This window comes from Gambusia affinis, linkage group LG20 (genome assembly GCF_019740435.1).
Source record: "Gambusia affinis linkage group LG20, SWU_Gaff_1.0, whole genome shotgun sequence".
In the NCBI taxonomy this organism is placed as follows: domain Eukaryota; kingdom Metazoa; phylum Chordata; class Actinopteri; order Cyprinodontiformes; family Poeciliidae; genus Gambusia; species Gambusia affinis.
Window position 1 is genome coordinate 6,740,531 of NC_057887.1, and position 23,262 is coordinate 6,763,792.

Sequence of the window (23,262 nt, forward strand, 5' to 3'; positions counted from 1 at the left end):
TTACAACAATCAATACGACTGAAGATAAACGCATGGATGAGTTTCTCTAGATCTGGCTGAGACATTAGTCCTTTAATCCTGGAAATGTTCTTCAGGTGATAGAAGGCCGTCTTTGTGACTGTCTTTACGTGGCTCTGAATGTTCAGGTCAGAGTCCATCACTACTCCCAGGTTTCGGGCTGATCACTGGTTTTTAGTTGTAATAACTGAAGCTGTGCACCGACTCTAGATCGTTCCTCTTTAGGCCCAAAAATAATAACTTCAGTTTTGTTTTTGTTCAGCTGGAGGAAGTTTTGGCACATCCACACATTTATCTGTTCTAAGCATCTGTTCAGTGATTGGATGGATGTTCTCCGTATGTTAAATCTCTACATGTTATCCTAGCACTTATTTTTCTATGTTTTCAGCATCCTCCTCTTCTTTCTATCTCAAGTTGGATTGTTTTAAAACAGAGGCATTTTATTAGCAAATATATATTTTTTCAGGTCACTATTTCACTTTTCATACATCTATCCCTCTATTCCTGCTGATCCTGTGGATGTACTGAACATTACGTACATCCACATTGAACATTGACGTAGCTGATCTATAGCTTCAAGGAACTGATTTAGTTCTGTGTTTTCATTTCAGTTAAAACTTCTTTTTTTTTTTCCTGAAGGAATTCTGACAATTAATGGCTGGGTTTGTGGAACATTTGTGTCATAATAAACCTTATCAATACATCTTTATCTTCCCTCTGTTTATTTAGAGGATAGGCCTCTCCTTCCCCTCCATGAGTCCGCCACAGGGACATCTTCCCTGCTGTTCAGTTCTGAGAAACAAGGACACAGACGAAGGAAGACGTCCAAACTGTGTCCTCTTGTCCTGAACACTCAGATTGCACAGATGACGACGAGCAATGGCCGCCACCGTAACAACCGACAACATTTTGAACCCTAACTTTGGTGTCGAGCAGGAAACACAGAAGGGCGTTGATCTCTTTAAATAAGGTCTCCTCTGTTGTTCGATGAAGAGCGGAGCAGCACTCACCGATGAGTTGAAAGAACACGTCCTGGTTTGTCCATGAGTTCTCTCTCCTGAAAGGCGTCGCCTGTGAAGTTGTCTGTTGAGCTCTGCCCCTCCTCACGTCGTCTCCGCTTCCTTTTCCCTTTCCAGCAACACTTCGAAGCTCCCGGGACAACTTTGCTGCACGTGCCTCCGCTCCCAATTTCCAAAATGTCCACTCACACTTCACTGGTTTTAATCTCTCGTACATCCGCTGCCGTGTGCAGAAACATGTAAAACACACATTTGAGCCGCAGCTGTAATATCCTCATATTTACTGCCATTAAGCAAATTAGGCTCGTATTTTCTCACCTTGAGCGCGTCCTCGCAGTAAAACCGGCGTGCGTCTCTGCAATTGGGTAACATGCGTTACATGCTCGACACGCGAGTGGCTGATTTGTCGTCGGTAGGATGAGGTGATTTTCTGCTCTGAAGTCATTCTGTAATTTGTTTTACCTGAACACATCTGGAAGCTAGAAATTTTGCTGTTCTAATCGCAGCACTTAATTTGGAATCTGGGGTTATCCTGGCAGAGATGGCTCTTAGATTTCCGCTTTCAGTAAGTCATTTTAAATCTACCCAACAATTCGCTTTTTGTCCGTGACAAATAAAGAAAGACAGTCCTGTTGTTTCTGTGAAGGGATGGTTTGGGGATCAGGTTGATTTAGACTTTTAAAAACACCTGCCTGTTCATTTGTGAGCCCTGCATCTTTGAAGATAATGAGCTGAGGAGCAGAAAAGCTGACAAGGTCACCTGCAGCATGCACTCACTTCATTGATGTGGACGTATGCGGTCTGTCCGCAAAGTCACTGCTGGAACAAGTTGATTTTTAATCTCCTGTTTTCTAAATCCAGTTAAATTTAAAACTACATTTTTGATTTTGTTTAATTTCTACATGGTTTTCTGAAATTTGCATTACATTTTTTTTTTTTTTTTTAGAGAAAAGTTGCTTGAAACCAGCTTGAAATTACATTTAAACTTGATAGATTTTAGTTGTGCACCTGTTTCAGACCTTTCCTAGATCTGGTAGATTAGACTAATAATGATAATATTAATAATAAAATAATAATAATGATAAAAAATGACTGTGGTTATGTCTCTTTATTGAAGTATGTGACCCAAAGACTGCCATTAGAAAAAGTAAATGAATTGTTTCACATTTGTTTTTTGTTAGTTTTGTTTTTATTTTTGCCACCTTGCCATAAATACATCTTTTCTTTCCCATTTAATTGGTTTTATTAAATCAGCCTACAGGTTTTGTCACAATCCAGTAAAGGTGATGTTGTCCACTTGGCAAGAAGTACCTCAGCAAAAAAAAAAAAATAAAATAAATTAAAACAGTTGGTTAAAAATTTAGAAACAACTTAAATAATTATTATAACACACATTTTTGAATTGTTTGTAATATTCTCTCATATTTACTGCCATTAAGCAGTTGTGACATAAGAGATTGGTTTGCCTAAATCCCAACACCGAATAAAAAATATAGTTTGGAAGTGTTAAACGGTTCAATGGAAATTCATAACCCATACCACCATTATATTTAAAAATCTGTGTAGGGAGATGCTGCAGTCAGCTTAGTGGCCACTGCTCCTGCATTGAAGCAAAAATGGGAGCCATTGTACTCTGATAGCAAAACACCCAAATTGCTCATTCACATCATAAAAACTTTGAATTACACTGAGTGGATTTTGTCATTTTAATATGGCAACTTTTCAGATCATTTTGCCAACATTTTACATTCAAAGTAGCCACAGAGCACAATGTGGTTTATTCGTATTAGCCCTTGCAACACCATAAACAAAAAAATATATTTAACTTACAAATTGATGACATAGGTTGATATTGAAATGACTTCCCCAATTTGAGCTGGAAAACTAATCTCAATTCATTGAGTTTACTCACTAAATTTCTTGCAAATGAGCTGCTTTAAAATACTTCTTAGCATTTCAACCAAGGAGTGCTTTGTCTTTTTGCAGATGAACACCTTAAATACTTGAAATTATTCAGCTTTAAACATGTTTTGTCTCTCTACAGTGGCTAGCATAATACTGATGTGGAACTGGATAAAGCTGAGATGCCTGAGGGAAAAATCTTGTTTTCCTTCAAGCTGAATCTTTTCAGAACTTTCACCGTTCTCTTTGTTTTATGTGTTAACTTCGGGTGAACTCGCCGCCTAAACACGCACTTTCCTGTCGGCTCTGTTACTCTGATGTGAGTTTTCCTTTAAGATCATCTGTCAGACTCCCAGTAGATAGACTGACTGCTCGCTCCCTCCCCCAACCGCCTCCACGTAGCTTCACCTCACACGAACCTAACTGGTTTCGGTATGTACAAAAGGAGAAAAAAACAGAACAAAAATCAAAGCACACAAACATGATGTGGATTTAGGTTTCTGCAGCAGCCACAGCGGCAGCAGGTGTGAAAATTGGAGCACGAAGAGTTTCCCAAACAGACACACGCACGTACTCACTTTTTGTTCATCCTGAACAGGTAATGACACAATTTTTCACATCAGAGATGGCGTCCCCTATCTGTACGCGCCATCATTAATCTCCCTAATGGAAAAGTAAGTGATCGGAAATAGAGACTGTAATCATGTTTCCTCTGTGTCCTCTCTGCTCAACGGTCTGAGCCTCTTTGGATGGTCCTACTTGTTATTTTTCTATATCTTAGGCATAGGCCGGTGTAACAATTTCTATTAAAAAAATGTGTAAAAAGAAAATATCAAAATTTTACACTAAAAATGTGTAAAATTATCAATTAGGATTATTTAAAACAGAAAACCAACAATTATTCTGAATAGTGTCATTGGTTTTGGTCATGGCTTTAGTGATTATCACTTCATTTGACAAGAATCTAAGTTTCAGGATAAATTTTTGTGACGCGTATCTCAAATCTCAATGAGAAGTTCATTAATTTCAGTAATTGATCTCAAGAAATACATTTCAGCCAGATCTATTGCAAAGTGAAAATGAAACGCAAAGATTCAGTGATGAATTTTTTGAACTGAGGTAATGAATTCAATTCACCTTTTAGAGGTACTCTAATATACGAGATGCAGACTTATAAAGTGCTTTTAGGAATGCAAGTCGAGTTCTGCAAGTTCCTTTATTTTTCTTTGATCCGGTGGAAGAGTCTGGAGCTTCGGCATCACCCAGTGTTTTATCTTGGTTGTACAAAAACACCTTAAGCCCAACAGAAGTAAGATTACATTCCAACATCTTCATGTTACAGTCCCTACAGCCAGAGGGCAGCTTGGTCGAAAGGGTTCAAAACGCTGGAAATCATGAAAACACCTCCGCCAAGGTGTGACTTTACTGACTCTAACATGTAAAAAAAAAAAAAAAAAGTATCAGATCCAACATTTTCTGTCTTTTTGTTTTGCTTTCTTTTCTTTTTATTTATCCAATGATTTCCTAAAATTATGCCAGGAGTCAGAGGATTTCTACTTTGCTGAATGCAAAAAAAAAAAAAAACGTTTTTTTTTTTTTTTCTCGTTTGTGAAACAAGATGCTTAGGTTATTAGGTTGCTTTTTTGTGTTTGCTTAAGCAGACTAAATATCTCAATAACAACACTTTTATCATGCTTACCCTTTGCTGCAGCTCAAGATCGGAGCTGAACTTGGCTCGCGAGCACAGAAATATATCGGAGAGCCGCTGAGCTTTTCCCACCCTCGCCTCCCCACGTTATTGCTTTCATCTCACGCACAAACACACCAGGGAACACCTCCTCTCACATGGTGTCAAGTTGGACCAAAGTAGCCATTTTGGCTCTGCTGAGGGAATCAATGGCCCATTCTGTTTCTGGCCATATTGTGTCTAAGAGCTAATCAGCCACCCAGGCCTCATTATGGGGGGGGATATCTGAGTGCACACACAAACACACACACACGCACATGCCCAAAAACACTTTCAAAGGAAAACAAGAAGGGCCATGAGACAAAAACACCTGAGGACTGAAGCAAAGAAAAGCATCAGCAGGATTGTAGGAGAAGCAGAACAGCCTAAAATTAAAGCAGCAACATGTGGTGTTGCATACAAATGTGTGCAGAGACTCTGCGGTTGTATTACAGATCTCCTAGCAACTGAGTCCGGTATTTTAACGGGCGTCCGCGAGGGGACTGGCAATGTTCCTAACAGAGGTATATCTCTCTTTCTGTAAGCTTACATTCTCAGATGTGGATTTCGTTGGGAGGTGCGGAGCAGAAAGGCATCTAGGCTGAGAGGCAAAGCTCCACGGTTAATGTGATGCAGAGTGAGCTTATCTCCAGGTAGTCCCCGTTCCATCCCAGATGTCTTTGTCTCCCTGCTGATTGATGGAGGCTTAGCTTAAAGAAGCACGATGCATGCAAATGGCTTCTTTAATTCAACAGGTTCGGGTCTGTATTCACATCACGTGGCCTTGAAGAGGCACAAGCGGCCAGCGTTGTGGCCGTTGACTAAATTCCTGCCCAAGGCTTCTGTTTTCCGGGGCACAAGCCCATCCGTTCTCAATCCAAACCTACTTTGGGCCGCCTTTTTCTTAAACTGGGATTTCAGTTTTCTAATGTCACGTCAGCTCATGTCGACGTTAAATTTGCTTCACTGCCATAAGAGTAATTTGTTTCCGATCAGGTTAAAATTTATGACAAATCTGAGTCTGGGTTTGTGGGTCCTGAACTTCTAAACTCATTTCCTTCCACTTGAACGTCAAAACTCGAACAAAATTAAACGTAGTTTTAAGCCGTATTTCCATTAATGTTCAAAATTGATTGCAACATTTGATCAATGTTTTCCTTTTTTTTAAAAAAACAAAAAAATTGACATAAAGGTCGAGCCGCGAGCGCTGGCCTGTGTGTATCAGACGTTGTTCATGTGAGGCCTTGCGAGGAAATGGCTCTTCAAAGTGAATGTACAAGGTTCACTGATGGAAATCACATACAGCCTCCTTCTGCAACCCCACTCATCTTTAGAAACCCATCAAAGCTTTTCACAAGGCCATCAGACGTCCACTTTGTTTGTCCTTCAGTTTCAAACATGAGAATTTGAAATACTTTAATATGTTTTATTTTAGTGCTGCTTCCGTCGTCATGTATTTCTAAAGTACAATTTCATTAAGGTTTCTGACATTTTGCATGTCTTATTCTGTGTCTTATAAATCCCATATTACGTCCATCTTTATGACCGACCAACCGACTCACCAACGGGTCAAGAAGAGAACCTGACACCTAGCAACATCTTGCAGCTTCTCCCAGAGAGCCCCAGGGCATCCAGAAGCCCGCAGCAATATTCAGTCTCTGCATTGAGTTCTTGGTCTGCTTTCCCATCGGGACAAATGCCCAGAAAACATTCAAAGGCCACGATCAAATAACCTCGCCTGACTATTTTATTGATAAAACTGCAGACTGAAGTTAACATGCGCAGTCTTCATTACCTCCACTCTTGTGGGTACAACCAATCACACCCAAGGAACATAAATGATGCCACACAATGGGCTGATCTGCAAACATCAAGTTGCACTGCACATTTGTACGTTAACGTTCTCAAGCTGCATTTTCTTTCAAATGTTTTAGATTTGCTTACGAATCAAAAACCCACAAATAGCCAAATTTTCCACAAATAATTTGGAAAATGAATGCAAATATGTGAGTGCCCAATGTACATGACTTGTTTGTATTAGTTTGTGATATTAATGAATAAGTTCAGCTTGTCAACCAGATTAACTGTTCAACTGAGCGATGCTTCCTGTAATTTTCTATTGTTCCTTTTTTTTATTTGTATCTAAAGTTCAAAAATTGCATTTTTTTTTTTAGCTTTATGTGTGTAAAACGAAACCTTTTGCTTCTTCTTGAACTTTTCTGTTTCTTTGCCAGTATACACTTTACATGTTATACAAAAAATACTGAGGTTGAAAGTATTTTTAGCTTGTGTTTGTGTTTTCACCATGAAGGCTAACAAGATGTGGGAGAGCCCCATGTTGTTGCTCAGGATTTTATCTGGGAGGTTTTGGGGAGCTCAAGAGATCAACTGCCTTGAAGCTGAATCACGCCATCTGTGTCAGACTGAGATGTTTGGTAATGACACTCACCTAAACCACCTTTTCTGTCTCTCCCAACACTTCCACTATGCACCAATGAATAAATTGAGCTTGATGGATGTCTCTGTGACTCTGAGGCCATGATTGAACCAGAAGCAGTCAGCTTGAGCTTGTCGAATGTTTTGAATGCGGGAGGACCCACTCTGGACTTCATTTGTCCATTTTAATGCCACATCACTTGACCTATGTTAGTTCTCTTTCTGGTTTTCTCGTCGGGAGTTGTCTTTAGTGATATACACATAGATCAGACATTTTCTTGTTGCTCAGTAAATTTACTTTTTATCTTGTGCTTCAAATCTCTTACACAAGCAGCAGCCCATATTCCACTTTTAATGGACGATAGAGCTTGGTTTTACTGTTAGCTTGGTTAGCTCCTAGGTGAGAGTTTCATTGGCTTTCTAATTTCCGACTCTTCACCTCCCAGCAGTCAACTTTGTGCTAATCTCCGAGGCAGTGGTTTTACAGAGCAGATTGTTTTTCCTGGACTGAGCTGCTCCAGGCCCGAGCATCCATCCAAACCTGTACTAGGCTTTAGCTCTCACCTCGCCTGTCCAGCATTCACCCCATCTGTCTGATCCTCATTCTCAAATTTCACTTGTTTTCTATGTCTTATATATTCAATTTAACTCCACGAGGTTCAATTAACATTACTTTGGTGAGCAAAATGGCAAAAACAGCAGAATGGGATTTGAACAAAAGGTAATCAAATAGTGTTTAAATGTATACAAATACAAAGGAAAAACAGCAAAGTAGCAGCTTAGTATAATAAAGTACACAAACTATTGGACCTTTGTGTTTACAATACTAATTAGTTGTTTCTTAGAGCTGTACATTATAATATCTTTTACAATTACTCTGAGATCAATCTTTAATAAACGCATTTCTGATTAATGTAGATTTCAATTTCGTAGGTGTGAATAATTATCTTCAGATACTCAGGTTTTTGACCCAAGAGTCAAATTTAACTTCTTGGGTAGAGAACTGACAGGCTTTTATTATGTGGCATAAGAACCAGGTCAGGTCAGATTAATCAAGAAAATGCAGTACAGTTTGGTAGAGCCATACCAGAGGAACTGAGGGAGAGTAACAAACACAGAAATAAACACAAAAGCATCTAAACAAATCAAAAGTTCTAGACGACTGGACTTGTTGGGCTGTTAAAAAGGAACCGACCTCCAAAAAAATAAAACCATGTTCACACACCACAGAATTAAAGTATTTTACAAATATACTTTGTGTTCATCCCATCAGAATAAATGGATGCTGGGAAAACTATTTGCCAGTGGTTAGTGTCTTTCAAACCGAAACTTGCCATTGCCATGGATACAAGTGTCGTTGCTCCAACACCTCAGCCTTTCTTTCACTATTTCCATGTGTAAACTTTTCTGGCTTAGGATATTCTGAGCCTTCAACTTAATTGGTTTCAGGAATCAGTTCATGTTATATCAAACTTACCAAATGTTTCATAAACACAGACTTCATTATTTGCCACTTTTATCACGACTCGCAATTTATTGCATATCCCAAGTTGCCCTCTGCCTTTTTCAACTCTATTATCATGCAACGAGACACTTTTACCTGCTCTTTAAAATGGGACACTTCAGTCCCTCTTCAATCTCTTTCTCCATCCGATGTCTCCGTCTCGCTCCATTCCTCTTTGGGGGGCACTTATAATAGGCTGAGTGACAGTGGTGGACAATAAAGCAGTAGAATAGATAGAAGAGTCACGACTGGGAGATCTAAAGCCCAGCTTGTCCTGTCAGCCGGAGACGTAAGACCCAGAAAGGGCTGCTCAGTCGGACTGAAAAGTAAGGCCATCTCAGCTATAAATGTAGATAAATTATAATATGCTGAGCAAAGTTGTAATTATCCTCCATATGTCTGTTCATATTGTTGGAACAGAGAACACTCAGGGCTTTCAAAGTCCCCGGTTGTACTTAGACGGCATAAGAGTCAAGAAATGGGAAACAGCTGAGCGCACAGAGGGCAGTTCTCCTAATGACACATCAGGAGACGGAAGTTAAATGTCAAGAGGAACTAAAGTCAAACACCAGCAGGTGACAGAAGTGCGATTCTGTTAGGCATCACGCATTGTTTTTTCAGATATGGTTGAGAAACTTTTGATAAACATTTTGATTCGTAGGACGCAAGAGTACACATTTTTGGAAAACTGAAAACAAAATAGCCAGGAGTGTTTAACCTTTTTTTTTTTTTTTGTACAGAAATAAGCAATACAAACAAAGCAAATTAATATTACAGTCAAGATACAGAAAGCCTTAATCATTCAATTGGTCCTTAAGATCTAAGTAAATTGGCAGGTTTCAGCCTTTGCAAACGGATTCCAAATAAATAAGCTCTTGTTGATAATGAAGCACCATGTTTACCAAAGCCTCTCAGCTCTCACTTCATCTTTGTGCGAAGTGTTGCTTTTAGCACAGCTTTCACTGACATCAACATCCAGACAGAGCCTCACAGCGACAGCCCCCCTCTATCCACCTCTGAAAAGAAAAAAAAAAACAATAAAAAAACAACTGAGTAACACAGAACATGAAGAGGAAGCATGTCAACTATGACATAATCAAGTTCAGAGCGAATCTCGGTGGCCTGAAACGGAGGTCTTCGTGTTGCAGCGAGAAGCAGAGCTCCCGTACAGTAGGTCAGGTCAGTGGCTGCTTTCTCCCTGGAGTTGCTTTGTGTGACGCGTTGTTGCTCATATTTGATAAAAGCAAAGTCGAAAGTGGCCTCAGTTTGAGATGGGGTGGCTTTGTTTTAAAGAGGGAAAGCTAACAGCGCAAATAAGGTCAAGATTGCCGGTTTGCCGCAGCTGTGTTGAATGGAGAGAAACAACCTAATGTTGCAGGAAAACTTTTTATTCGTCATCGTTCAAGCCGTAGTTCATCAGAGAGCGAAGGGGATGTTGTGAACATCACGTACACAGCTTGATTGACAGCGCTGACTCTCCTCCTGGCTTCCTATTGGTTGTTTCCTACCAGGATGAGAAACATCCATTTTTCTGTCTCATGTAATACTTTTACAACATAGTGACAGTTTTTAGAAGTACTCAAAAAACATTTTTATAAAAGTTACTGCAGATTTATAGTAGTGGAGCACCATAACCTAGGGCACCAAAATGGCCACTGCCGACTTTGTCTTTATGTATGTTCTTTGTTTTCTACGAGCTACAAAGAAAGAATGCCCCACAGCCAAACAAAGAACTGAATTGTGTTTCTGTGACAGAATCAGAGGAACGTCTAACTTAACTTAGTTGTTGTTTCTTCTCTGACCCCGCGCATGCCGGATTTCCTGGTCAGCGGCGTCCTCATGGGACTCATCTCTGTCGCCTCCATTAGCATGGTGTTAAAAGCAGTCTGTCTCTGGTGTAACATCCTCGCTTGCTGCCCGCCCAGCAGCCTGCTAAAATGCTTGTTGTCAGGACTATTAAACCCACAGAGGTGGTCATGGTGGAGGCAGTAGAGCAAAAATATAAACTGCCTAACTCTCTAACACCCCATCCCCTTCACCGGACCCTTTGCCTCCCCTGAGAACTGCTGATGGAAGCAGAAGAGTTTTTCCCCAAAATATGCTTTCAACAAGAAGTCCTTATTCAGAATTTCAGCAAACGTGCCGCCCACTCTGAATTTTAAAGCAGGTTCTTTGGTTCTTAAAAAATGGAAAAGGCAAGGCTGCTAACCCTTTTTTCTTAAAGTCAACAAGTCCCATGAAGAGACTAAAGTGTTTTCTCTGCACTTTCTTACTTCCGTAATATTATGTTGGCAGCCTTTCGCTCCTGAACGTCTAAATCATTTAGAGCTCCTCAGGCAGGTAGTTCCACTCCCCAAGTCCTGCTTGATCCCGAACAACCAAGAATGGAAGCGAAACATGTTTCTGCCGCTGCGGAAAGTTTCCGTCTTTCCACAGAGGCCTCCCACTGCTCGATACTTAGCAGCGCAACTCTTGACTCTTTCATGAAACTTTGATTCAGCTCGGATTGGCCTACCTGGTCGATACCTCATCAGTTCCTCGCAAGGTTGAGCTGAAGTTGGTGGGAACAAAAAAAAATACAGCTATTCCTACATGCTGTGTTTTGTTGTTTCTGCTTTTAAATATTCATTCTCAGCCTGACAGCGACGTGCAGACATGCAGATGGAATAAAGCTGCAGTGTTTTCTATTTCTGGTTGCATCGTGTCTGTTTGCAGAATATCTGAACGTCTAAATGCATGTTAGACGCACAATCTCTTTCCAGATCATCTCCCTGGTCTCCGATTCATCTGATTGGTTTGTGCAAATCCAAGTGAAATACACTTACATCTCTTTCTCTAGTTCTGATGGTAATGTCCTGCTAAGCCACATTTCAAAGGCAAACTGCAACTATCCCTGAAGGCTTTTTTTTTTTTTTAATTAGTAGACTACGTTGAAGTTATTTGTTCTGGCAGCTGAATGTTCGGCTAAAACTGAATTTTCCTACACGAAGGAAAGTTAGTGCAGATCCAAATGAAGGATTTCAGCAGCAGACGAGAGTGTTGCACCGGCTGCCCGCTGCTGAACTAGCTGGAGGCTGTTGATGCAATCACTTTTTGATCTGTCCCATCATCCATTCTACACACAGACCTGCTCAGAGACCCATCTTGCTGATCTAGTGGTCACTGAGGTCAAGCCAACTCTGCCCGGCCCAATGACCTGCGAGCGGACTGCAGCCCGGCCTCCTCGGTTACAACGGGTTGAGATGATTGAGCTGCGAATGAAAAAAAAAGACCCACTTAAACTTACATTTTTCTGCACATTCTTTATATATTTAAAGAAAAAAAAGGATTGCATGAATTAAAGTGGATTACGTTTTAATAAAACAGGAGACGAAACAATGAATTTTGCAATTTGCCTCAATGGAATTTACAACGTAGCTTTCATATGAAATTGTTTGATTAAATGTTTTTCTTGAAATCTAAAAGCAGTTAAACTTGCGTGCGTGGGAGTTTTCTGTTATACAACAGATAGTTTAATGTATGATGAGAGATAAATACAATATGCACTCAGTGATATTTCAAACTGCTTGGGGGGGGGGGATTTTCTTTCTGAGTTTCTTTTGCTCTCGTTCTTTCTTTCCTTCTTCCATTCTCTGTTTCTTTCTTGACGTCTGAAATAAAAAAAAGAATTCGAAATGCCAATCAGTTTGATTCCAACCACTTCAAGTTTGATTTCCTACAGCTAAATCAGCAAAGCGGCAATTTCTTCATTAGGGGCAAACTTACAGTCAGAGCTAAATTTAATTAAAAATCTGTGAGCTCGCACGCTGTGGACAGGAGACAACCTCTCAATCTGACATATTTGGAGAATGTTTTGCATGACTGGGTGGACAAGTAATACCAAGCCCAAATGTGGGATGCTAATAGACTCCGACCAGGGAGACATAATCAAAAAGTGCTTGCAGAACACTAGCATTTGGGTCCTCCCACAAATCTGTGTACTCGATGTCACTGCATCAAACACCGTAAAATATATATACATATTTTTTAAACTGTGCAAAAACAAAACGGATAACATTTTTCTTGAAATAAAATTGGGCCATTTTTAAAATATTTGTTCCCTGAAATGTCTACATTTTACAACGAAATCATCCAAACTTTGATTTTGAGTTTTGGTTGTGCATGTTAAAGCTGATTCTTCCAAAATTTAATTAGCTAAATGCAACTAATTGGTTAGAGGAATGTCCATCTGGCCGAAAGAGCAAAGCCAAACTCATTCAAGAAAGATGTGTGTCTGGAACGAGGTCTTAATGTTCTGTCAGCTCTTACTGTATATATATATATATATATATATATATATATATATATATATATATATATATATATATGCATATATCTCATTTTACTTCAGCTCGTTTCATTAAATGCAACAAAATGTCAAAGGTTTCTAAAAACAAACAAAGTAAACAAACAGTTTCTGCATCCACATAAGCAAACAAAAAACAACAACCAAGCAACCTGGTTTCAAAAAGACAGAGAAGGAACTCAGGATAGAAAATCCTCAACATAGATCACAGTAAAATTGGCTCAGAATAGCACATCTATCTTTTAAGGCGGTTTTACAAGTCTCCCTGCTGTTATGTGTGCGTGGGCGTGTGTGTGTGTGTGTGTGTGTGTGTGTGTGTGCCTCTTGGTCTGGTAAAGGTTACAGTGACAGGTGTAATATTTCCGAATGGGAGATGTCTTGTGAAGTATCTCCAGAAAGTGGGGTCGTGGCCTTTAACGATAGGTTAACCAAATCACTGACAACATCATCAACTCACACACACACACACAAAAAAAAAGCTGGACTTCATCACAAACCTTCACATTCACTGACATTTTGGTCCCAACTTCTGTTATTAATACGTCCCTAATCCTCACCTCTCACCCTCCTCCCACAGCTCCCCACGACACACAGATTAAACGATCAAACTGAAAAGAATATTATTACATCTGTGTTGGGCTTCCTGGGCGAGTGTGTTGGATGGAGCAGAAACCAAACATGGGGTCTGTAAAGGAGGGCGAAGATATTAATATTGAAAAACTGATATGTCTTTAAACCCAGTTTTGGTGCTCTGGTGGAAAAACATATTTTGCTGCATATTCCAAACACTTTTCTTGGTATACTTCTGGGGGATTTCCAAAGGAGTAACTCTTAAGTAGCTAGTGTTTAACAAGTGGGATTAAAAATGCCAAATATTAGTTTCCACATCAGTATATAGAAATGCATTGCAAACCGTGTAAAGTGCATTTTGCAAAATCCTTACCTGATTTAAAAAGGAGGACATCATTCCAATATCCGATCTACCCAGAGTCAAAACTATACATTTTCTAAAATATATACATTTGTTTCCCATAATATGTGGTTAAATATAAAGACAGTGACATTTAACTAATGTCAGTAGGTTTAGCCGTGTGCTTTTTTTGTAGCCATTATCAAGCTTCTGATACTTATTGAATTTTTAGGAAAACTGGAAAATGTTTATTCAAATGAGCTGGGTTCCTGACTGTAAAACACAACCCAGAGAGCAGGACCACAGTCTCTGCTTTGAGAAGTCCTTTCCAGAAGCTTAGTCTTGTTTTTTCTGGCCTAAAAAGAGCAGTTTGGATGTGTGTCTGGGTCCAGTCTTCCTCTCCATGGTTCCGTGTGTTGAGTAGATTGGTTGCGGTAAACCCAGTTTCAGCTCTTTCCCCTTCCCTTCCGTGACATACCAGGCTCCATGACTGTTACCGTGTTCACTCCCCACACGGACCAGATGCTCCCTCCTGTCTGTTTTCCTATTATCATGTTAAATGACGACGTTTTGCTTCATTTCGTCCAGATCATTAGATACAGACGTGGTTACAGTGCTCTTTTTAATAACTGCACGTTTTTGCGTGGCGCCCAGAGGCTGAACACCCACATGGCTCGTTGTTCAGTCCATATGCTTTGATACGTGTTACGTGTTGTCATGTCACTTTTTTTTTTCATTTTTTTTTTCATTGAGTGTGCAGTTTGAGTGGAGGGAAATTAAATTACTTGAGGATTGTGGTACTAGAAAAGGAAGCTTCTTTATCAGCGTATAAGTAAAAATAAGATTTTAATCACCTGTTAGTGATCAGTTTATATATATATATTATTTCTGCATTCTGCCGGTTACAAAAGGTGACGAGTTGGTACCAAAAGTTCCCTTCTGGAACGCGGACCTTATCGACTCGGCTCTTCGTTATCATCAGTCGGAAGCCGGATGGATGCTGCTAGGATTATCACACAGCTACACCAAACCAGACGAGCTCGCAGCGCTTTGATAAGAGTTTTTGGTACTCGGCCGGGTCTCTGTGGAAAACTTTTATTTGTTGACATTTGGCAGAGCAACCCATCATTGGAAAACAGCAGAGGCTGAGCAAATAGGAGTGGAGCAAAGCAACGTGATAGAGCAGCTCCGAGGCCAAATAGGAGCATCTGAGACTCAGAAAAGTTTACATGAAGCCGGAGTAATTGATCTAAACTTTTCCCGTTTCTCCTTCTCTCTCTCTCTCTCTCTCTCTGTCTCTGTTTGTGTCTGCAGGCTGTGGAAACAAATTTGGCCTCCAAGGACAGTCACTGGGTGTTTGTAAATGAGGTAAGACACCACGATGTTAAATCCATGAGACAAAATTTCCCTCCAAGTCACGATGGAGAAGGCAGCCTTAGTGTTTCATTATGTTGTAAAGCAAGAATGTCAAAAGTCTGGTCAGAGGACTGTTTGTTGCCTCGGAACTGATGTTGTGATGACTGCAATTGAGTCTACATTGTCACTGACAAATTAAAATCTTGCAACAATGGAAAATGTAGGGCCTAACACAACGTATCATCTTATAATAACCATGCTACTTTCTGTCTCTTTATATTTCACTGAATGGACAGTGTATCCATTCAGTGACTTTTGCTCAAAGCCCTACACTGGTGGACCCATGATTACTTTATTAAGCTTTGTACACTACAACTTCAAATAGGAATAAAACTTCACCAGCCAGTCAGCAGGGTGCGATGAGTGTTGATGGAAGTTTGTGTTTTTCGACTTTCCTGTGATTTGGAGCCTGTGTTGCTTCAACACATATCAAATACCTGAAGGAGTCACAATCAGGCCACTTGAGATGCTGATCGCACAACGAACGACTAATTAAGCCATTGTGTTCAAGTGTTTTGAATCAGGAACTCATCAAAAAAATATTCAGGACTGAAAGTGTGACACTCCTGCCTCAAGTGAAGCTCATTGTTTGGTATTATTGACGCAGGATCATCTTTAATGTTTACACCTTTCCCAAACTTCGCCTTTCAAGCTTAAACATGTTAAACCTAAGCTTAGTGTGAAAGCCATAGATGTTCAAGCACTTTCATAAAATGGAAACGACGCAAATCTCCAAAGCTTTCCTCAAAGCCAGGAAACTATGGGACTTATCTGTGCATCATCAACCAATCAAGCCGACTAACTGGACTGTGGACAGTGTAATTCAAGCATAAACAAACAAACCAAGAAAATAAATAAAAATTAACTCACAGCTTCGTAGCAACTTTATACTCTTGAGAATATTCTATCGGATTCATCTGCGCATCATCAACCAATCAATCGGACTGACCGGCAATTTAATTAAAGCAGAACTAATAAATTAATTAAGACAACCATTTGAATCAAAACTCAGGGAAATTAGCAGGGTCGGGGTAGGAAAGACAAAAAGCTCGGCAGTGAGGAAGGAGTGAAGATCTCAGCAGGGTCACAGTGAAAGCACATGGATGGCTCCGAGTGTGTGAAGCAGCAGCTGTCACGTTTTATCTCGGAACAGTCAAAAACCTACACAATGACTTTGATGAGCACACTGAAGCTGCTCAGCTGCCGAGTTCAGAAAACAAAAGAACTGTTTCGGTCAAGTCCTGGAATGTGGAACAAAGGAGGAAGAGACAGAGAATGAGAGAGAGAGAGAGAGAACTTAGCACAGAAATATAAATAAAATACATCCATTCACCTCAACTAATCTGAAGAAAATTATCTGAAAGAAAGAGAATAAAGAAAATAAAGGTGACTAGAAGCTGACCATTTCAGAAGAATACTCTGCTGCTAAAAACCAACTGGATTAAAAATACCTCGTGCAGAAATTGCACAATGTCAGAACATCAGTCACACAGACAGATGTTTTCACAGAGAACAAAAGCAGGCTGTTATTACTCCAGAGACTCTTTAGGCCAGGAAAATCATATTCCAACTCCCGAAAACCTGATTAAAATTAGATAAATACTAATATGATGGAGCTGAAAGGAACACCGATTAAAATTTTTTTTACATAGAAGTGGGTTTTTAGGATCCGTTTACATTTAGTCAGTCAGCCGAGCTAACTATGATCTGGAATTTGCTGTGAGACTCATACTTAAGATTGTGCTGCTGGTGAGGATCTACTGGTTGCATTGGACTGGTATTTTGACTTTAGACTGGACTTCAGAACTGGAAAAAAACAAAACATAAATATAAAAAAACCATGATCTCTTTAGCCAAAAAGTGTTCAAAAAGTAACTTTTTACCTTTTTCTTTTTCATCTGGTGTTTTTTCCTCTCATGGCTCATTACCCGAGGAACCTATCGGAAAAAGGCGACGTTAACGAGAGACGAAATGAGATAACTGTAAATGACACCGGGTGCTTCTCTTTGAAATGTAAATCCAATTCTTTGTGAACAAAAACCACCTCGCAGGTTACATCACAGCTGCTCCCGTTGCAGCCGTTAAAGTCGTCACCCGTATTGACAACTGAATCCATCAGAGCCGCCGCGGTGTTCTGTCTGGGATTTTCTTCTTTATCCCTTTTCATTTTTCTCCTCTCTGTCCTACCGTAAGTGCTGGAAACACAAGCAGCGGGTAATTGTTGGTCTGAATGTGGTGAGAGAAAAAGAGAGAGAAAAACTATGTGAGTGCTGATGATTATAAATACGTTTAAAAGTGCTAATTATCTGGTGATACCAGACCTTTTTTAAAATTATTTTACAGTTTTCTTCTCCTGTCACATATCAACATGTCCCAATGCTCCTAACCTTAAATTCCCTACTGGGTTGCATGTTGTCGAGTTAAATAGATTTAGCTAGAAGGCTAGACACGCTAACGTTATGAAGTTGTTAGCTTTTACTGGTAAATTTAGCTATGATTTAGATTTTAAAATAATCTATTTTATTGATAAGATGTCAAAACATATTTTGTGTTTTGAACTCGTTTCCTCTGCTAAAAAAAAAAAAAAAAAAAATGTCATCTGGTTGAGCAAACATGAGACAGAATGTCTTTCTTAACCTGCAGCGGATTTGGTTAGTGAAATATTAATGTGTGAAAAATAAATGTGTGATTTGTTTGTGTTTGCTTACTTAGAATGAGACAAGAATTGAATGTGAAATGTGGATTTTTTTTAGATTTTTTTTTTTTTACTTTATTTGCTAGTTTTGGTGTAGAAAATTAAACAAAATTCATAGTGGTTTGAAAACCAAAACGTGTCAGTTAGGCTAATGAAGTAAACAAACTTGATCCAGTAAAAAAAATAAAATAAAATAAAACAAGATACAAAGAACACGTTCCGATTTTAATGAGTGAAGTAACTTGGTGAGTTGTATGAACTGAAATGATGTTTGTTGGGTTTAGGAATCAAAACCTTAATTCGGCTGTGCCTATGAACCAAAAAAATAAATGACATGTTTTATAAAGTAAAAATATAATTTAAAAAAATACACTGTGAATTCACTTAGAGAGAAGTCATTCCAGTCTAGGAATATGTAAAAAAAAAATAAATAAATAAAAAAAAAATTGCTGTTTTTTAAGAAAGAACCTTTGGATAGAAAACAAACATACAAAACAACGTTAGCTTTGTTTTTGACATGTAACATAGTTTAATGAGCTGGCCTTGGTGAATTAAACCTGAATTGAAATGAATTATGCCTGTATTCAGTTCAATAAGTTTATCTACATTGTATGAAATCACAACAAATCCAATCATACAGACAGATTTAAAGGCACTTTTGTACATTTCAATTTGATGCTAGTTAAAAAATAAAGTAGTGAACTGCAGTGTAATTCTGAGATCGGTAAAACGGTTTTCTATCTCAGGAAAGCCAACCGATTGCATTAAGTCAGTCAGTTTCCCCTTTACCAGGAAGAAGCTGCCAGCAGAACCAGTCCAACTGCTGCACATGTTCCACTGAGCTTTTGTTAACGTGAGTTATTGAAGCACAGCGGTAGATTTAAAATACATCTACCGCAGATTTGAAGGTTTACATGTAAAACAGCCCATTTTTACGCTGTAAAGTTGTTTTGTTATTACGTGATCCATAAGTTGCTCAAAAGACGTACGCCAAAACAACACTAGTGACCATTTTACCCCCTGCCAGGCTGTAACAAACCTCATTCCTTTTGCATGAGCTGCGTTTAAAAAAAAAAAAAAAACTGTAAAGCGTTGTCAGACATTAATGCACTTTTCTGCACTGCATCCTTACCCTCTTCCTGGAGACGGCGTCGCTCCGTGCTTCTCAGAAAAATCACTGCCCTCCAAAACCTCCTATCTGATTCTTTCAACGCGACTCCTGTTATTAGTCGTCCACTTCCTGTTTGCTGTCGCTGTCGGCTGCTCTTAAGCCTGCCTGTGCCTGAATGGAGGTGGTTTATTGTTTAATGTGTCATTACATGCAGTTTAGTCTCCATTTTGGTGATTGTTTTAAAAAAAATTTAAAAATTAAAAAAATCTTATTTTGGCTAATGCTGACATCCAGCTAATGCTAGAAATATGAAGTAACTTATTACATGCAAGTGAAATTTCAAGGTCTGTGGAACAGAATGAACTCTGATTTAAAATTAGAATCCAAAAATAACATTAGATTTTCACGTCAATAATTAAGAAATACCTTTCAGTTAATATGAGTAAGTTATTTTTTTTAACAACTTTGCGTTTGAGCGATTTGGTCTCTTTGAAATTTACCGTTCATTTTGCAGAAGTTAAAATGAAAGAAAAATCAGATTTTTACCACTTTCTTATAAAGTCACTTTATTTCACAGCTGGTCTAAAAAATAAAAACAAAAAAAACAACATGATTGTTAAAGAACTTTTAACAGCAAAGTGAAGAAATATGCCGATGACCACAGGGTCTTCTTCTGGTCACAGAAAGTGTTTCATACTTAAGACAAAACCTCTATAAAAAGAAACATAGTTTCCAGCACAGATAATTATTGTCTACCCTTTAAAAAATTTTCAAAATATGGGGTTCACGTTGAGATTCTAATGTGAAGCACCTGCCACTTTTTATGTGGATGGAATAAATTAGATTTCAGTAGAAGTAACAGTGTGTCTTGTATCTCGGTTGCTTTTACGGCTCCCAAATTTTGACATTTAAAACCTTTTTCTTTTCTTTTTTTTTGTCACATGAAACTGTTTTCTTTCCAGTGAATGGAAAAAAAAAACAACAACAACCTGACTCACTTCTGTTTACAGCTTCATGTTTAATTGGACGAGGAAGACAAGAGGAGAAACCGAACAGTGTGGGTTTACTTTACTTCGGATGGAGACTATCTATAATTACAACTCGGAGAAAATAATTGGTTTTCTCCTTGTTGTAGCAGTTAAACATGTACACGAGTATAGGAAGCGCTTTAAGAGACAGTGTGACTGCGCTGTTATGATTTAAAACCGGCTGCTTAGTCGTATTAATTAACGTGACAGCGTCGCTTTATGAAACACCTCGAACTTACGGCAAAACCTTTGTTCTGCCTTTCGTTTCTTCCCTTTGCTTACCTGACCGCAGGAAGTCAGCGACACGGAGATCCTGGAGCTGACCCACAGTGCACTGGGGCGCATGACTGTGATCCGACAGATTTTCCCCCTGTGGAAGGACAGCAGCACCCGGTGTATGAGGCAGAACCACCGGATCTCATCGCTGCTGTGCGACCCGCAGGAAGGATACCTGCAGAACCTGGAGGTAAAAAAAATAAAATAAATAACCCCTTTGTTTCTGGCTGTCAGTATGTCAGTCAGAAATGTTCAAGCAGCAGATGTGTAAGTTTTAGTTTGCAACTGACACCTGTTGGCACGGTGATGTGCCCACTCTCCACACCTGCCGTAGTTTGAGTTGTACTTCAGGTTGGGAAACATGAAGTGAAGAAAAAGGCTGGTTTTACACCACGTCTGTCAGCTTCTGGTTACTGGGAAGCAGCGTGAACAACTTTTTTGTGTGCATGTTTGTGGAGACAAAAAAAAAAACCCACACACACACACAAAAAAAAAACACATTTATTAAAATAATTACTATCAAGGCACAAAATTGTTGTTTTGACTCTTGATAATCAGGAATTAACATAACATCTGCATTTAATAATATCGATTAGATGATATAAACCTCCAAATGCTCTCCCAGTAGATTTGCTCCTTACATTTCTGGCTCAGATTGACTCTGTGATGACACACGTTGCACACATTTAAATATGCATGCTGATATTTTGAGGAAAATCCACCCTAAAACGTATGTATATTTATGTGAGAGCCCGACCAAAAAGCATCGGGCTTTCAAGAGGCTCGCGCCGTGAATTATTCACCTCATTTTGTGATCATTTTGATGCTTAGGAAACGGGACTGAAAGGGATTCAGTGCACTGATAACTGGAGATTTCACCTTGTGTTCCCCTGATATATATGCTAATCAGTGCTTTGAATGCATGCAGCCATCTGATCATTTTTTTCATTCATTTTTTTTTATTATTATCATTTTTGACAGAAATAATTAAATGGAAGCATCACTTTACTGTCATAGACAATCGGCAGCTTTGCATTTCTTCCCCCCACGTTTTGCCATCTGTGCCTGCTGCAGTTTTACATTTCAAGTTTGATTGTGCAGCCGAGACATTTGCGATTTGATAACTTCCAGGTATGACAATTCTTGGGGGCCATATTTAAGTTGACGTTCAGAAGTTTAATGTTCAGATATAAAACAAACGTTCTCAAAAGTTCCACGAGAAGGTGCCGATAAATCGGATAATCTTTGCTAGTAAATAGTTGGGGGTTTTTTCTCGTGGTTTTGAATAATTTATTTTTTTATTTCAGTGCTTTTGATCAAATGAAACCTTCACATTTTTCTCATTCAACTTTTTGTGTGCTTGCAATGCTTAATTTATTCCAAATAATTGCCGCCCTTGTATGTACCAATTATTCTTTCTCCTGGAGGACGGACGGACGGACGGACAGACAGGCATTTGAAAAGGGTTGAAAATACCGGCCTGACCTCCACGGCTAAACATGAAAATTCAAATTCTGTACGTCGCTTCTGAATCGATTTTAGTCATTCTCTGCCACAAAAGCACAAAACGTTAATTTTCGAGAACAGAAAGAGTAATTTGAGGGTTTGCTCTGTTTAATGAAGGGCAAAGAAAGACATAATAAGCAGCCAAATTCATAAAATGATGGGATTTAATCAGTTTAGCGCAAGAGCTCCCTCTTAAATGAAGGAATAAAGCTCTCATAATCTTCAGTGGTCTTCCTAAGGCAGAGTCACAAAGTGCCATCTTAGTTTTTATTTGTATGAAAATGTTCCCTCTATGTCAATACATATTTTCAGGTTGGATGTGTAACATATTTTGCTTTAATCAGAGGGATCCAGGTTGTCCGTTCCCAAATTTCTGCGTGGATCCTGAACAGAAGGAACGTAAATGATTCTAGAATCCCAAACTCCACAAACTACAGCGCCTTTTAACGTGGTGACAATGACACACTTTATGATGTTTAACTGTTCAAATCCTTGTTTACAACAATAGTGAATCAGCCAATCACATGGCAGCTTTGTATTTAGGCATAACGACATAGCCTGTTTGGCTAACGTACGTACTAGCCTGTTTGGCGCCCTGGGTGAACGACATTCAGATCATATTTGTATTCCACGCCATAACTTATGTATAAACGTTTATTTAGTAATCCTTGTATTCTCATTCAGTGTAAAAGGTCTGACACAGAGGCCTATTTCCTATTTCCTCTCTTGAAAATGGCAGCAAGACAAAAGCTCTTAGCATAAAGTGTCCCATATCCATAGTCAAGGCAATAATTTTTTTAAAAATGCTACTATTGAAACAGTGGCAAACAAAGTTAGCCTTTTATTTTGCCACAAAGTTAAGTGATCTCGATAGTAACTGTGTGCAAAAAAGTTCCCCTAAAGCCAACTGCATAAAAAAAGCCATAATCTCCATGGCAACAATTAGACACTTTCCACATGGTAACTGATTGTTTGTGACTAAATCTAGGGAGAAGCATCTTCAGTCCTACCATTACAAATGTAAATGTCTGGATTGTGATGAAAAGCAGTGGGACTTTAACTGGAACTCACTATTTTTTTGTCAAATGAGTCTTTAAGTTGAGCTTTGCAGTGAACAGGGAATATATGGAAAAAAACCTCATCTACTGCTAAAATTGGATCATGTCAAGTGTATGTGTCTCAGGAGGATGAGGAGGACTCAAAATATACTTTCCAAGTCAACAAAGAAACTGTTAATCCTTACACAAAATTGATTTTTTTTCCCCATTGCCATCTCAGTCCTCAGACCAAAATCTCATCATAAAATTGTGGGCTGGGCGGAAGAGAAGAGCGTCAGAAAGGAGCTAGAACAGTACTGAAGGTACCGATTT

At 39.1% G+C, this 23,262-nt stretch overlaps 1 protein-coding gene and 1 long non-coding RNA gene across 6 annotated transcripts in view; one reads left to right on the plus strand and one right to left on the minus strand.

The window, feature by feature from the left end:
• The window catches only part of grid1b (glutamate receptor, ionotropic, delta 1b), a 442,704-nt gene that overhangs the window by 354,456 nt on the left and 64,986 nt on the right, over positions 1-23,262 (plus strand). For all 5 annotated transcript variants that reach the window (XM_044102209.1, XM_044102212.1, XM_044102211.1 and 2 more), the window contains exons 5-6: positions 15,175-15,228; positions 20,403-20,576. In XM_044102209.1, the coding sequence (XP_043958144.1) occupies positions 15,175-15,228; positions 20,403-20,576 (228 nt within the window). The remainder of the gene's footprint in view (positions 1-15,174; positions 15,229-20,402; positions 20,577-23,262) is intronic.
• On the minus strand, positions 9,665-20,478 carry LOC122823019. The gene is made up of 6 exons (XR_006369270.1): positions 20,393-20,478; positions 19,104-19,253; positions 17,321-17,502; positions 17,160-17,213; positions 17,009-17,082; positions 9,665-11,856 (listed from the first exon to the last, which is right to left on the minus strand). It is a non-coding gene; the product is annotated as an uncharacterized LOC122823019 (long non-coding RNA).